General features: G+C 55.0%; 1 protein-coding gene across 2 annotated transcripts in view; it reads left to right on the top strand.

Moving 5' to 3' along the window:
- Nucleotides 1-3,195: 3,195 nt before the first annotated feature.
- Nucleotides 3,196-16,313, top strand: part of NRG2 (neuregulin 2) — a 173,378-nt gene continuing 160,260 nt past the window's right edge. Inside the window, exon 1 of one of the 2 annotated variants that reach the window (XM_049829681.1) lies at nt 3,196-3,805. In XM_049829681.1, coding sequence (XP_049685638.1) covers nt 3,376-3,805 — 430 coding nt within the window. In that variant the 5' untranslated portion in view covers nt 3,196-3,375. The remainder of the gene's footprint in view (nt 3,806-16,313) is intronic. The other variant, XM_049829680.1, reaches the window with a different exon arrangement.

Below are 16,313 nucleotides of genomic sequence, written 5' to 3' on the forward strand. Positions count from 1 at the left end.
GAGGTGAATGAAAAACCAGGCCCTGCAGCAGTTGTCTGAGGGGTAAAAACCTCTGATGGTGCTGCTGAGCTCTTGGGGTCCTTTAGGCATGGTGGAATCTGGGCTGAGCTCAGATGCTCCATCTCCCTTTCAAGGTGGCAAATATGATGGGTTTTCACAGCAGGGAGGTAGGGGACAGACAGGCTTTAGAGAAATTAAAGCAGCTGGGGGATGAAACAGTTGTTTTCTGAAATAATGGGTCTTCATGAGGGATCCCAGCTTGTGCCTGAATACAGAATGATCTGACTTTGCTGGTTGACAAAGGGAAAATATGGAAGATAAAGAAATAAAATCCCAGAAGGGAAGGGGTACGGATGGGTCAGAGACACAAACATTCAAGAGCAGTTGCATTGAGATGGTTTGGTGCAGAAAGGTCTGGCTTCTGGTTGATGACAAACACAAAGCCTCTTTACTGAAAGGTGCAATGGATTTTGCAGAAGAGAGAAGAAGCTGGGAAGTATTTAAATTTGCTGCAGTTTTGACCGTCAGGGTGAAAATTTGAAAACATGTATCAGCCCTAAGACTAAGCAAGGATGATGTCAGCTAACAACCATGGTGACGAAGCTGGAGAAAACTTTCTGAGACAAAATGAGTAGCAGAAGAGGTCCCAAAGATGAGATAGCTGGTGATGCAGGCACAGTGAAATGGGGTTAGGGGGTCCCTACGCTGAGGAACAGACATGGGAGCTGCAGAAAATGCATCTAGAAGCCAAGCGTGAGACAAGCAGGGCACTTCCATTAGAGATAAGGAAAAGCTTTTTTCATCATGAAGGTGGTCAGAACTGGAACAGGTTCACCAGGGAGGTTCAAGCTTGAGGTAGGCATGACCCGGAGTGACCTGCCCCAACTGGCCCTGCTGTGAGTGGGGGCTTGGACCATAGACCTCCTGAGGTCCCTGCCAACCTCAGTTACCCTGTTACTCTGTGAACAAAGGTCAAGTCTTTGTGAGGAAACTGAAGGGATGTATTTTTAAAAGTACGTTTTTTAGGCATCATTCTCTCAAAACAGGTGCTCAGATTGGGCTGGTGACTGCACCCAGGGCCTTGCCTTATTAATTTCATATGTCAAAATGCCCAATACCTACAGCAAAGAATGATTTTCCATTTATGCAGGAGAAGCAGCAGGGAAGGGGGGAAGGGATTTAGTCCTAAAGCATTTCCCAAACGATAACAGAAATGCAAGCATCTCTGACAATGAAGACTAGTTGTCTTCACAGGAACTAGGCTGAACAGCAGAAGAAATACTGCTAAAAGGAGATGTGGGCAGTGCCCTTTTAGGAGGCCAAGTGTCCTGGACTCCAAATACCCCAGAGACAGAGAAAAACCTCACTTTTCAAAATTGCCCCAGAGGCCTCACAGGTACCTTGTGCTGAATGTCTCTCAGTGGTCAAACCACTGTGGTCCCACTAGGATTTCAACCTGCAAACAGGGAGAAGACAAGGATTGGCAACTCAAATGCTTGGGCGCTAAACCATCTTTTTTGGTGAAGGGCAGAGTAGAGTGGGAGAGCTCCAGATCAAGTTATGCTATCAGCTATCTCCTTCCTTCTCAGGCAGAACCTGTGTTGCTGTCTGAGCAAAATGTTAGGAAAAGGGGAATTTCCACAGAGATTTGTGTCAAAAGCAGAGAGAAATCAGGTGGTTTCCCTACTCGTCCAAGCAGCTTCCTCAATCCAAAATACCATCCTTCCCTCTGCCGTGGGAAACACTTCTGGTCCCTTCTGCCTCCGCCTGTGTTCCTCTGCAGTTTTGCATGGTCACCAAACAGGGGAAAAGAGAAAGCTTTCAGGAACATCTGAAAACAGAAAGCCACAGATAATCACAGTTAGTTAGCAAGAGAAAATGCATGCCAGAAATGCTCCTTGAGCCGTGCTGTTAACACACCGCACTGCTTCCGATGCATCACGGTCCTGCAACGGCAGAGCTGTTCAGAGAGCTGTTAGCCTCCCCGGAGAGGGGGAAAAGCATCTGTCCTTGCTGGCCGCTCCATGGCTGGAGAGCTCTGTGTGTGCGTGCTGAGGCCGTGCCATCGTGTGCCAGCGGTGGGACAATGCTGGCTCCCGCCCCGGGCAGCAGAGCCAGAGCAACACGAGGAAAGGCAGCGCTTGGTGCCTGTGCTGGGCACAGCAGCTCTGCTCCCTTCCCATTTTTCCTGATGGTTCTGGCTGCACTATGTTAAATGGAGAGCAAACCCTGGTCCTGCTATCTGTGCTCCTCTGCTCTCACCAATGTGCTCAAAGACCTGGCTCTTGTCATCTCTTGGGGTGTGCTGAGGGATGCCCTAGAGGCTGCAAGGCCACTGGGGTGAGGGCTGTGTCTCCATCACAGTGCAGGCAGGGCTCTGCATCCCTACTACAGGGTGTGCCCCTGCCCGTTGCCTCAGAGAAGGCTGAGCCCAGCCTTCCTGCCTCTGGGTCACCTCCATCGCGATGGGACTATGGCCACTCTCCTTCAACGCAGAATCTAGAGCAACAACAAATATGAAATCCTCTGCTGCTAATTTAGCATCTCAGATCCCTGCCACACTGTAGCAGCTGGGCAGCGAGGCTTTGTGAGTACAGATGCTTCAGGCTCAGCTTTGAAAATAAACCCAAATAAGCCACTTTTTGGAGATTAAACTGACTCCTCCTGGAAACCACTGCAGGGGAAGAGCAGTTGTTTATTAAAAAGAGACAGCAGGGATCAGGGCATGAAAGGAGGCTTTGTCTCCTCGGCTATTACCTTACTCCATTTGTCTCTATCTTAATGCCTTTTCTTCAGGTGTGCAGGGAATCTCGGGCACAAATCTCCCAGCTCCATGAAAACATTGGGCAAAGAGCTCCTAACATTGGGCCCTGCACCTCATGGAGGCCCTGTGCCACCTGCAGCCACCCCCAAATGAATGCATCTTTGGTGGCATCTTGGGGTCGGGGGAGTGGGTCTGTGAACGCTTGGGGGCTTGGTGAGGGGGCTGAGATCTCCATGGCTGAGCTGGAGGCAACACCATCTGTCTCCCATCTCCGGGGACCCCCAGGCCCTGCAGGAGCGGGAGACAGGGATGCAGGGATCCCCTCTGCTGCAACGGGCATCCCCCGTGGAGGGGGGGGGGGGGGGGGGAGCCCCCGGGCAGGGAATCACCTTTTTTTTTTTTTTTTTTTTCCGGGGGGGGGGTGGGTGTCAGCATCCCGGGGGAAGGGGCGGCTGTGCGAGCATCCCACCTCCCTCGCTCGGAGGAGGATCCGCGCCGCTCCGCGTCGCGCCGCGCCGCGCCGCTCCGCTCCGCCCCGCCGCGCCCGCCGCGCCGCAGCCCCGCAGCCCGGCCGCCGCAGGGCCGGCGGGGAGCGAGCGGTAGCCGGCGGCATGAGGCGCGACCCGGCGCCCGGCTTCTCCATGCTGCTCTTCGGCGTTTCCCTCGCCTGCTACTCGCCCAGCCTTAAGTCGGTGCAGGACCAGGCGTACACGGCGGCGGTGGTGCTGGAGGGGAAGGTGCAGTCCGTGGGCACCCCCGCCGGCGGCGGCAATGACAGCCGAGGAGCCGCCGGTCCCGCCGGGGGGGTCTTGGTCAAGGTGCTCGACCTGTGGCCCCTCAACAGCGGCGGGCTGCAGCGGGAGCAGCTCATCAGCGTGGGCTCCAAGGCGCCCTGCTTTAAAGTGAAGCGCAACCACCGCTACATCTTCTTCCTGGAGCCCACCGAGGAGCCGCTCGTCTTCCGCACCGCCTTCGCCCCGCTCGATACCAGCGGCAAGAACCTCAAGCGGGACGTGGCGCGGATCCTCTGCGCCGACTGCGGTACGGGCCGCGCCGCGGAGGCGGGGGGCGGCGGCCGGGCGGGGGGGGGGGGGCGCCGGGACCAGCGGCGGGGGGCGGTGATGGAGCGGCGGCGAGGAGCGCCGGCCGGCGGCCCGGGCGGCCGCGGGGCGACAGGTCCGTACCCCCGGGGCGGGGGGGGGGGGGAAGCGCCTGGCGATGCCCCCCCCCCCCCCGCCTCAGCCCCGGCCGGCACCGGCAGCCGCGCCTGCACCGGGGGCGATGCGCTCCGCCGGGCCCGGCCGCCGCAGCAGCGCTGCCCGCCCCCCCGCCACCGCCCCGGCCCCGCCGGCCCCGCCGGCCCGGCTCAAGGTCCCGGCCCCCCCCCGGGCGCCGTGCCGGCGGCGCAGCCCAGAGCCCCGGTGCGGGGCGGGCGGGGAAGGGCCCGCAGCCCGGCTGCCGCTGCGCCCGGGGCCGCCGGCTTTCCGGCGGCAGCGCGCTGGACCCCTCGGTCTCGGCGCTTTTCCAGAGCCCCCCCCCACCCCTCCGCCTCGGGTACCGTTTCCCTCGGTTCGCCTCGGTGGTGGCAGGCAGCCCCTGGCTGGGAGAGCCGCTACCGGCATGCGGCGGCGGCTCCGTTAACTCTGTGCGCGCTGGCGCTGCCCGATGCGTTCCTCTCCCCGGGCGTGTTTACCGATGGGGAGAGGGGCTCCTTCCCGGGGGAGTGCGGGGGCTGGGGCAGATGCTGGCTCTCCAGGTGTGCCCTAAGTGCCGGGAAGTTTCGCCTCCCTCAAAATACCGGCCTCACGTTGTGAAGTTGGCGTTCTTTTGTTCGTTCAGCGCATTTAGATGTCTCCCGTCAACGCACTCGCGCTGTTCTCCGTGCGTGCTGTGTGCTGATCCTCCACCACCTTTGTAAACGCGGTTATGAAATGACTTCAATGGGGAAGCGCCTGCCGGAGCGTTACTCCTTTTGTGCCCGGATTTTCCTTGCCGTCCTCCGGCAGGGCGAATGCCTGCGGTGGGCTGGGCAGTGGGAGACGGGGCAAAGACAATGACTGCATTTTCCCCGGGTTAGGATCTGAGCTTACAAAAATGCGAGGCTAGCCCTTCATCCAGCTCGAATGTTCAGATACTGTGTCACAAAATCTGGAGAAGGCCGGTGTTAATGTGGAGAGCTCTGAGCGCTGCGCCGTGCCATCAGGAATGGATTTGAAGCTCTCATGTTTGGTGGGTTCCAAGGATGTACAGGGACTATCTCCAGGGTATCCAAGTCCCCCACTCAATGACAGCATGCTGTGCTTCCTCATCAGGTTAATTGGCCTTTTGCCTCATTAAAAGCAAGGTGCCATGTCAACTTAAACTTAGCTCTATGAACATACATGTGCTGCTTTGTTGTTGTTGTTGTTGTTGTTGCGTTATTAACTAGGTGTTTCTGGGGCAAACACTTTGCTATTTGGGATTGCTGACCCCAGATTTTGAAAACCAGACCTGTCTCTTTTTTTAGTTATCCAAAAGATATATTTAGAAGATTGCGTTTTCTGGGAGAAAGGCGGAACCTTGTGTATCGTAATATGTTGTTGAGGAAAATGGGCTAGGGCTGCATATGAGAAAACTAATTTGGGAGACACTAATTTCCTGTGCATCTGTATGTGGGCCATCGTGGACATAGAGGTTTTAGTGAAATAGCTGTTGCAGAGTTAAAAGGAAGGCAAATGGCGGAATTTCTCGGGACTGTGGTCTCATCATCAGGTGAAAGCACAGCAAAAGGTACGTGGCTTTTATTTTTTTTTAAAGCAAGAAGGATTCTTCCAAACGCGCATCTCTGAGCAGCAGGGTATGACTTTAAGAGGAACGGAGGCTGCTCCATTGCTTCCTGGATCAGGCCCAAAGTGTTAATGCGTAGGCTGATGTAACAATAAGTTAAGGGATGTCATTCTGCCCGTGACACCTTCTTGGAGCTGATGCTTTTGTTTCTGTATTTTTGATGGTCTGAACAGGATCCCTGGCTAAGGGACTCTGCAGGTTGTCGAGAACGTTGTCTCAGCAGAGCTTTATGGCAGATTGCAAAAGAAAAATAAAAGCTGGTGCTTGGGAACTGTCACAACTGTGGTTCGGTTCAGTGATGAAGATTAAACAGGAGCCTCAGCCTTCTGAACTTGTGGTTCCCCAAGCACTTCATGTTCTCGGTTCGGCTAGGAGGTTATTTCTGAAGGTGACATTCCTGGCAGCATCTTCCAATTTGTAGCACCCTAGCTGCTGGAAAGGTGCGTGGCCTGGGAAACCAGGCCACGGTCTACCTTCTTGCACCTTGGTTTCTGCTGGGAGGGAAGATCCGGAGGGGTGCAGGGCTATTTCCCGTTCTTGCTGCAGGCGGGGGTTGTGGACGACGCCAGAGTTGGCAGGGGGTGAAGTGTCCAGGCACAATGTGCGCGCTGAGGGGCAGCCGGGCTGCAGCCTTGTGAGGGGTATTATGGAGCCAGGGGGACAGGCAGTGGGGCCACTTTGGAGTGGGTGGAGGGGGATCTCATGGCTCTGATCACTCCAATCCCCCCCCTCCCAAAGATGGAGGCCTTGCAGGACCATCTTCTCCGTGCTCTGGCTCCATGCCTGGGTCTGTTTTCTAGTGAATCATCCCCTTCTCACAGGCTAAGGTGCTGTGTGTCCTCTGCTCTCGCTGCTCACTGAGGTCCAGGATGTGTTGCAGGATTAGGCCTGCAGTTGGAGCATGTGTCTCTCTCCAAGGAACAGTCTCTGCTATTTGTAGAGCTCACTAGGAGGGGAGAAAGTGGGTGGTGAGGCTCTGCACAGGACCCAGACCCTTGCCAGGCAGAGCCAGGAAGGCTGGAGGAGAGGGAAGGGTAGATGGGGTGCGGGAGGCAGAACAGGAAAACCAGTCTCTGCAGCTGGTGTGTGCAGGGTCTTGCCTGGACTGCTTCACATCTGCCCCCACCATGCTGAGGTCCAGGGAGAGGGATTCTCACTTTGGTCATCCCACTGCTGGGCAGGCTCTGGAGGCTGGAACTTCCGTACCTGCATCTCCTTCAGCCTCTGCATCTCCTCCCAGCCATGGATTTGCATCCCCTGGCACACAGGGAGCAGCTGGTCCCTGGGCCCAGGATCCTGCAGGTCTCACCACCCACTTGCCCATCTTAAAAGCTCTTCTGCACTAGGAGTATTACTGTTTTCTTCATACTGTTATATAATGATTCCTGTTATTGCTTGTCCTCCTGTCTCTTTTCTTTACATCTTTTAGCTCCTTAATTTTGGGTGGTCTCTTACCTCCTTTGTGCCTACATGCACAGATCAAGGAGGAAGAAGTAGGTGCAAGATGCGGCGCTGGCTCTCACTGGTGGGGTGGCTGTGTGGCATGGTATCCCTGCTGAAACCACTCCTGATCTGAGTCCAGAAAGGGGCTTGTGATCCTGACCCTCCTGGTCTTTAGGGGTCACTCCTGTCATCATCTGCTTTCCACTCTATATGAGTCCATGCTTCCTGTGAGAAAGATATATTTGCAGGTATTTTGCATACAGGAGAGGCTCTTGCTGGTGGGGATTTAACCTGTCTGGGCTCTGATTTCTGCTTTCACAGAGGAACAAATGTCTTCCTGCCTCCATATGCAGGGAGTTGCAAAGTAGCTTTAATTAGAGCTTGTACATCTCCTGGAGCACCCCACCGAAAATGCTGCAGAGTTCCAGGACGAAGTATGCGACTTGCCTGTAGGATTAGCTAGCTTAGTCTGGGCAATAAGTAATCTGGTGATGGCAGATCCCCAGGAGGATTTGCAGGCAGAAGACCTGTTGTTGCAGCAGGTACTTCTTGTGAGTTAAGGTGTTTTTCTTTTTTTCCAGTCAGAAGGCACCTTGATCTTGATGGGAATCAGGAACGTTGGACTCGGTGGCCACACGATGCTGGGAGCTGTTTATCTGTTGATTCTGGGAGCCAGGTTGGTTACAGCTGGCCTGTGAGGAGAGGAGGGAGCCCTGATTTTGAAGTGCCCGCGGGAAAATACAGCCCTCTGGATTACAGTGTAGGTGGTGCTGCCTGAAATAGCGCTGGCAACTTTGGACCAGCAGCTCATACAAAAATAGCCCTCTCTGTTATCCTGCAAATCGTTGGGCTAGCTCCAAGCCAGGCAGGCACAGGGGGAGGGTGCAGGTGGGCTCCAGCCACCAATGCTGGTGCTCTCCCTTCATCCCAGGACAGCTGTGGAGCAGGGAGCAGCAAAGCTGGATTTTCTCATGTGCCACCCTGCTAATTAGAGCTGTCTGAAACTATTTCTCACCACCTTCAGAAAATCACACTTCCTTAGGTTCGCAGAAGAGTGAAAACTTGCTTCCTTCTTGCCTTGAGTTTCTGCAGATGGGGAACAGTCACTTTGCTGCAGAAAGCTTTTACCCCTTGCAAGGGAGGCACATTTCTGGGTGTTCTCTGCTCCTGGTTAGCTGGCACGCAGGATTTGACCTGGGAGTAGAGCTGGGGTAGCTGGGTCCCCATGGCCAGGTCAGCTCCTTGTCTCCCAGCTGAGCCAGCCGTGACGGGGAACTGGCAGCTGCAACTTTTCTCGGCTGGTGCTGCAGGTCCAAGTGACTTTAGCTGTACCTGAAACAACGGAGGTTGTCCACTCCCAGGCACGTGCCGTGTGTGGAGCAAAGCCTGGCTAATTTCTCAGTGTCCCTTTCAGAAATGTTTGACTAAATAAAGCATCTCCCCAAGGATCTCTATGAGTAAGAGGAGACTAAAAAGGCTCCTGTGTGATCCCAGCAGTGCTGGTTTCTATATCTAGGGCCTCTCCATACACAGCCCTGGGACACCAGCTGCTGCTCGGTGGCTGTCTTTGTGCTCTGCTAACTAATAACCCTTAGATATGGGCCCTGAAGCATAACGCCCTTTCTAAATCACAGGCAACACCTTGACTTGGGTTTGGACCTGGATCAGAAACTGGTGCATGCTTGGGAGCACAGAAGCAATAAACTCCATCATCAAGCAAAAAGGGAGCCATGTTCTGCTGCAGCTGAGCTCCCCTCTTGATTTGGGCAGCGTAAGGCAAAATGTGCCATGGTCACCAGGGCCTTGAGCCTTAAAGCGTTTGGCACACCCCAAAATCTACTGCAAAGACCCCCAAGGGATCAGTTTTGGTACTGTACTGCTGGGGTCAGGGTGCCTCTCCCAGCAGGATCAGAAGGGGTTCCCAGTTCCTGTGAGCAGCATGGCATGGCTCCTGCGAGGAGTGGCTGCTGCTTTGCCAGGTTTAGGGCACTGGATGATGGTGCTGGAGTGTGCCTTGTCTCCGTTTCCCTTCCCGAGTCGCTAAGTGACACCACTGAGCGTAGAGGAGAGCTGTGCCACCCTGGAACAGTGCGTAGGCTTCCCTCAGCGAGCTGTGCTGGCCTTTGGCAGGCAAGGTTGCGGACGCAGCGAGAAGGGCAGAGTGAGTGTCATGCTTGGCCAGGAGGAGCTACAGGAGATCGATCCATGGTGGGCAGCAGGTCTGCGAGGCTGAGAGCCTGTGGGTGACTCTGGCCGTCTCAGAAATTCTCAGAGGAGCCTGAGCGATCAAGTGCTGGGAAGCGATAAAGTGCTTCCACTGAGCTGGGAGGTGCTGGGGCTGTCTGGCAGCTTCTGTCGGACCTCCTGTGCCTGCGCGGTGCTGGGTGCGGCAGCGTGGTCAGTGCTGGTCGCGCTGGCAGGGAGCTGGGCTAGGTGTAGCAAAGATGTCAGTAAATCCTGCCTCTCTCTCTGTTCTTACTGCTGATCAGAAGAGGCTGCCAGGATGCAAGCACGCACCCTCCCGAAGGGCTGGACCACTCTTTTGTGTCCAAATGGTGCTGTTTGAATGAGAAGGCTCTGCCCCACTCCTTGGTGAGGTGTTCTCTGCGCTGTGTGATGCTCTGTCCGGTGCAGATGGTGGAGGACGCCGGTCCTCGGCAGGAGCTCGGGCGGACGTTTGCAGCGAGGGGAGGCTCCGGAGGAAGCTCATCTCCCTGGCAACTTTGGCAGCCAGGCATCTGCTCGCCTACTGAATAGGGTGTGCAGCAGTTGGACCCCTAAGGGGTGCCAACACCTCTCAGCACTTGCTTTCTCAGGTCTGGGGGGAGGTGGAGAGGTCTGCTAACTGCCAGAAATTTTGGGGACAGAGTATTGAGCCTGCAAAGGTAGGGTAAAGATCAAAAGGAAGATGAATCACTGTGCTGCTCTTTCTCTGCTGAATGACCATGCTCCCAGTAGCTTGCCTGCTGCAGCTTGGTGCTGGGCTGTGTACTGCAAAGCTTGGCCAGAAGGGTCAATGAAAACTGCTTTCATTTAATTCCCATGGTCCAGCTCTGTGATGGATAAGAGGGTGACTGGTCTGGAGGAGGAAAACATGAGGTTCCCCAGAACATGGGGTACTAGAGGGGAGCAGGTGATTTGCAGCTTGAATGAAAACAATTTGTATAACTCCAGGCAGGGAAACCTAGGATGTGGTTGGGTGCGGGAGGATCACCTCTGTGCTCGGAGGATTTGGTGAGAAGTTTTGTATGGAAGTCGCAGCAGACAGCACTGAAGCTGTTCAGGGAAGGGGGAGAGCTCATGTTAGGGAAGAAAAAGGGAATGAGAAAATAAGAGATTCAGTGGGTTGGAGAGGGACAGGAGATGCTGCCTTGGGGACCCAGGGCACTGGTGTTCAGCTGAGTGGGGATTTCTTGCCTCTGCATGTTAGGGTCAGCCAACTCTTGCTGAGCTTGTAGTCATGTCTTGGCATTGCTGGCTGATTACCTGTGTCAGGGAATCCTCTCTGGTCTTCTTGTCTTTCCTGTCTCGGGGTCTTACCCCAAGCAATTGCTCTTTTAAGGTATCTCTGCAGTCCAAACTATGACCAGGGTGACCTCCTAGAAGAGCTCCTCAGTATGAATCAAGGGTTGGAACTGGGCTGGGCCTCATGGTGGTAGCATGGGCTGAGCATGGCCCCAGCTGATGTGGCACCTTGAGGATAGAGCTGGGTGGGCTGATGGGAAGAAGTCGTGTGCAGAAAAGAGGCCAGAAGATGGCAACAGTCCTGATAAGGCTGTGGGAACAGCAAACCACAGGTATCTGCCCCTCTGCAAGGAGTTATCCCCTTGTCCCTGGTAGCCTGATCTGGAGCTGGGTGAGAGCTATCAGCAGAGCATTTTGACAGTAGGTTGGGCAGACACCCGTCAGGAATGACCCTGGTATGGCTGACCTCCTTGCAGTCAGGCAAGGGACCAGATAGGTGCTTGGGTCTGTTCCCACTCTGTTGTCTGATGATGTATCCAGGGACAAGGTGCTGCTTCTCACAGCATCTCTCTCTGGCCAGGGCAGTCCTTTAAGGTCTCTTGGCTAGGGTTTGTGGCTGCAGTGGTTCTCACTGGTTGCCCCACCTGCCTCATGCCCCATTGTCTGCAGCAGGATAGTGCCATCCTTTCCTGTATTCCTGTCACTTACTGTTTGCTGGCCTATGGAGGGCAACTGAGTTCATCCTTCCAGGGTGGAGTGCATGTCCTGAGTTTGCAGGAATGCCTCATAGTTGATGGCCTCCTGGAGGAGAGCTGGCTGCTGTCGTCTCTGGGCACAGCATCTCTCTGGGATGGGACACACGTACTTGATGAGTGGGGACGTGTCATACTTGTGACAGAGCACCCAGCTCCCACCCTGCTGACCCCCACTCTCAGCCTGTCATGGTGTGAGGGGACTGTCCTTTGCCCTCTTGATGAAGGTGAGGATTCTGGGAAAGCCTTCCCAATGGGTTTGGGTGCTGGAAATGAGCCTGCAGCATCTGCGGATGGGAGCAGGGCCCCAGGGCTGATGCAGAGCAGATCTTGGACCTGATGGTTTTCTAGGGCAGTTCTGGATGGGCTGTCTTGTGCCTGATGGCTTGTGGAAATGCTGAGGAGGATGGGAGGGCTTTGCAGAGCCTGTGGAAGGACATGCTGTACTACTTAGTGGGAGAGCTAGTCAGGTCGTGCCAATTTGGGGTCGGAAGGCAGGTATTTGCATTCATTATAATCAATCACTGCTCATCCAGTTTTCGTAATGGCTCAGTAATGAAATGCTATTCAGGATCCTTTTGGTGGTCTTGGGGCAGGCAGATGGCTTGGCAGGAGGGTGGGGACTGGAATTAGCTCTGCTTTCTGGGCTGTCTCAAAGTTGGCAGCAATGCACCAGCCCTGGTTGCTGCACTCACTGGAGCCTGTCCCCATCGGACCCTGGCTCCCTGCTCATGCACTGTCAGCTTTAGCTCTTCAAGGTGGGCTGCACTTGGGTCAAGCCAAGGTGAGGTCAGGATCAGGCATGGCCTCTAACTGTCAGCCTCTACCAATGTAATGTGACCTTTCCCAGCTTGCAGGGGTGTGTGTGGGTGTGTAGGACAATTAGCAAATACATTCATTAGCCCTGCGAGTATGACAAGGAGTACAAGTGGGCTGTAAGGATGCCTCGCTTGGTGGTTGGATCTTCCTCGTGGGTCCACAGGATGGTAGTAACAGCAATGATGGGAACAGGTGCCTCTGGCTCTTGTCTGGACCCACTGCTCTGGGTGTTCCCTCCTTCCCACCTCCACCCCTCTGGTCTTCCTCAGCTGCCCTTCCATGTGGCTTGGTGCAGAGGAGGGGAGGAGTGGGGACCTGAGTGGGTGAGTCTCCCCTAGGCTGCTTTCAGCCTCGAGCCAGGCTGGCATTTGCTACTGGGGGTCCAGCTGAAGTCACCAGCATCCCTAGGACAATCCCCTGCCATGCAGGGTCGCAGCTGCCTTCTCCCTATATCCCTGCTGGGAGAAGGAGCTGTCTTCCCATCCTGGCTGCCAGGTTGTCTCTTGTGCTCCTGGCCCCAAGCTCTGTGGGGAGCTGCCTGGTGAAGCTGGTGTAACCTAGGGAACATCAGGGCCACTTCTCATGGGGCCATGGGACACATGCTGCCTGCTCGGGCAGCTGCACATTTATGTCCTGTGCTGGAACGAAGTGGAGATTCCTATCCTGGGGGCACCTGGCTTCGCAGGGTGGTGCTACCTGCTGGCTTTGAGGTGACCTGGAGACCCTTTCTTATAGTGCTGGAGAGCCTGACTCCCACAGACACGTCCCCAGATCCGCAGAGCTGAGGCAGCAAGAAGGAGCTGGAGGAGTTTCCCTGCCAGGTCCTTCGTGCGGCTCCTGGCTTGGCTCGGCACGGTCCATATACATGGCAGGAGGAGGCAGTGCCCATTCCAGCATCCACACACCCAGCCCTGCTTGTCCAGCCTCTGGCAGTGCTGCTGGGCCCCAAGCAGATGGGACAGACATCAAATGAGTGTCCCACCACCCCAATGCTGCCCTGATCTTGAACACTCACAGAAAGATGCCTTAATGTCAGCAAATGGGGATGCAGCTGTGGTGGAGGTCTGTGGTACAGAGAGATCACCCTTCTCTGGCATGCTTTCTTCCTAGGTTGGTGATTTTAGCTGGTTTTACTGGCATGGGGGACACAAGAGGCTGGGACTGTAGGATGACTGTCGTTGTTTCTTGGATGTTAAGGCACAACAACAACTGCAGGCCATGGCAAATGCTGTAGGAGTCCCAGACCTGATGGTGCCCTAGATTACAGGCAAGGACGAGAAAACCTAGAGGGTGCAAGGTGTTCTGGTGGGTTTGGGAGGGTCAGATGCAGGTGAGATGCTGGGAAAGGCTGAGGTTTTTGGCCACTGGGGAGGACATAGTGGTAGATGTAGGATGGTGTGGATGGAAATTAGAAATTCTTCTATACCTGCAAGCATGAGGGTGATGGGAAGCAGCAGGCATGGGGTCACCCAAAGAAGGTCCTTTTTCACACAGTGCCTCGCTGCAGGTTGCTGCTGGGGCCACAGGGAAGAAGAATCACACAGGCTTCCAGAGGCCATGCCTGTGTCTACAGCATGGTTGGGGTACAGCTGCTGATTCTGCATTTTTCCCAAATGCCTCGCTGCCAGAAGGGGTGGGCTACAGTGGGGAAAGGCACAGTACAGGGCTGAAGCAGTCTTGTGGTTTTGGTGTGCTCTGCAGGGAGGCAGTGTCATGTTTCTCCATTTATTGATCAGTAATTCCTCCATGGAGCCTGATCTCCATCGCCTGGACCATGCTCCAGAGGAGGAGCTTTGTGGAGTATTGAGCCCATTTCTAGTGTAAGGACATTCTGTGTGGGGGGTGTAGCACAGAAAGCCAGCTGTATGAGTTTGTCTCAGCTCTGTGTCTGTGCAGTTGTGCTGGGTGCACGCACTGCAGAGAGGTGTGTTTGTGTGGCTTCACACTCTGGAGGGAACTGATGCAGGCAAGGGGGCTGTGCTTAGAGATTTGGTTCAGTTCCCATCTGTGCCACTGATCATAGGAAAGCTGCTTAGCATCCCCACACCATTATTCCCTGCCTGGCAAGCAGGAATGATGCTGCTTTGCACGCTCTGCTAGGGAGCAGGCAAAACCTGGTAGTGTGCTGGGCTCATATCAGCCAGTATCAGTGCTGGTAATCAGCAGAAATGGTGATGAAATCCTGTCCCCCCTGCAGTGCCTTTCACTGATGGACCTCAGAGCAGTCCATCCCCCGGGGTGCAGGGCTGTGTCTGCTGCCAACTGGTCCTTCCTGGAGGTGGCAGACCCTGCCAGAGATGAGGCAGAGCCTGCAGTGGTACTCTGTGCAGCTGGGAGGATCTGAGTGGGTGTTTGGGGGTGGAGGACCCCTGTCTTGTTCGTGGAATGGGTCTGCAAGGGACCTGCCTGTTACCAGCCAGCAGCGTGTTGACTCTCCTTGGGTGGCCATCTAGCTCCGAACATTTCCCAGCCAAGCTCAGCTCACAGCAAAGGTGTTGGATCCACAAAGACATAAACTTGAGGTCCCCAAACCTGCCTCTGATCTGCAGCGGCATGCTCTGTCTGTGTGGGGGAGCTGTGACGTGTGAAGAGACAATTTCTGTCAGTCCATTGCGTGGTGACATGCAGGCTTCTGGCATTCAGGCTGTTTTTCTGGTGCTCAGAACTAGCTGGGAGTGCTGGCGGTGAGCATGGATCCCTGAGGGCGCATGATGGTGTGGAGAGAGGATTTCCCAAGCTGTTAGAAGGCTGAGCAGCTTTGTGGTACATGCTGTGATAGAAGGATGCTCGGGTGAGGCAGGCTGAGTGGCTGGTGTGCTGATGCTTGCAAACTTCTGCAAATCTGTAGCTGCTGCATGGAGCTGAGAGATTAGGGTTGTCTTTTGTGGCTTGAAATGACCCTGATGGTTGCCATCAGGCCTATTCCCCAGCCCTCTGGGATGCTATGTGTCAGTAAATGTTACTTGGAGGTGATCCAAACCCAGACAGGCAGGGGTTTGTGTGCTTGTTTACTTCTGCAGACTCTTCCTGGTGAGAGGAAAGACAACTGCACTCTCTGCCTGTGCTGAGACAGCTAATCTGGGAGTCCTCCTGCCTCAGGTTGCAGACAGTTTCAGGCCTCTCCTTCCTTCCCAAGCACTTCAGGCTGAATCGCCTTCTGCTGCATGTCATCAGAGCAGTAGCACAGAGACCAGAGCTGTCACACCAGGACAGCGCAGGTGCAAGGAAGTGGAGGAAATCCTGCCCACAGTGTTAATACACCTGTAGAAAAAAACAGCTGAATTTGCCAAGAAAGTGCATGCCTTTCTGTAATCAGACTGGTAACTGTGAATAAAACTATGGCCATTGCAGGAAGGAGGCTCCGGATGGTTCTTTGAGCAAGTATAGAAAATACCTTTCAGTGGTGAACTCTGAAACTGGCTGATGAGACCACCAAACCTCATATTTAGATGTTAAAACATCCAGGAGAGGAGCTGGTAACTCCCAAATCATAAGTACACGGAGAGAGTTCTGGCTTCAGAAGAGCAGATGGGCACACTGGAAGGTGCCATTAGGAAACTGTGACCTTTTGAAACCTTCCTGCCGGGAGAGTGGCTATGGTTTTCCTGCAGCGGCTGGTGCCAAGGCAGCCCTGGGCAGCTGCAGGACCGCAGCTGCCTGTTGCCCGTGTTGGGTATTGCCCGGCTGCACAGGCTGCGAGCATGCTGGTGCTGAGCTCTGGACCACCATTGCCAGCGAGAGCTCCTGGGGCTGGAGGTGGCTCCTTGGGTCACAGTGCTGGGCAACTCTGCAGCTAGAGACAGGGGTCTTGTTCTGTCCTTTGCCCTTGACGCACTGGGAGATGTGTGGCTGTGTGTGCTCTGGTGTAGGTCAGGCTCTGAGAGATGTCACTTAGTCCCTGCCCCTGCACGGATCCCTGCAGGGCTCATGTCTGGGATGAGGGATACTGAGGCTTTGTGGATAGGGCTGATCTTCATCTGGGATGTTTCCTTATGTTGCACAAGATTTACTGAAAGCATTGTGTGAACCTGCTGAGAGGGGACGAGTCGCAGAGTTTCCTTTCCCATCATCTCTTTTGTAATTCAGTGCCCTTTCCCATCACTCTGCCTTCAGGGAATTTCCCACCCCTTGCACTTGCCTGGTGGTCAGGCTGTGTCCCAGAGCCAGGAGAACAGCACTAGCCCTTTCCTCCTCTGGGTAGGCAATAAAGTCCTTGGCTTTCCACCTCCTGGGCCCGTGGGGTG

Source organism: Accipiter gentilis, chromosome 26, assembly GCF_929443795.1.
Source record: "Accipiter gentilis chromosome 26, bAccGen1.1, whole genome shotgun sequence".
NCBI classification, from domain to species: Eukaryota; Metazoa; Chordata; class Aves; order Accipitriformes; family Accipitridae; genus Astur; species Astur gentilis.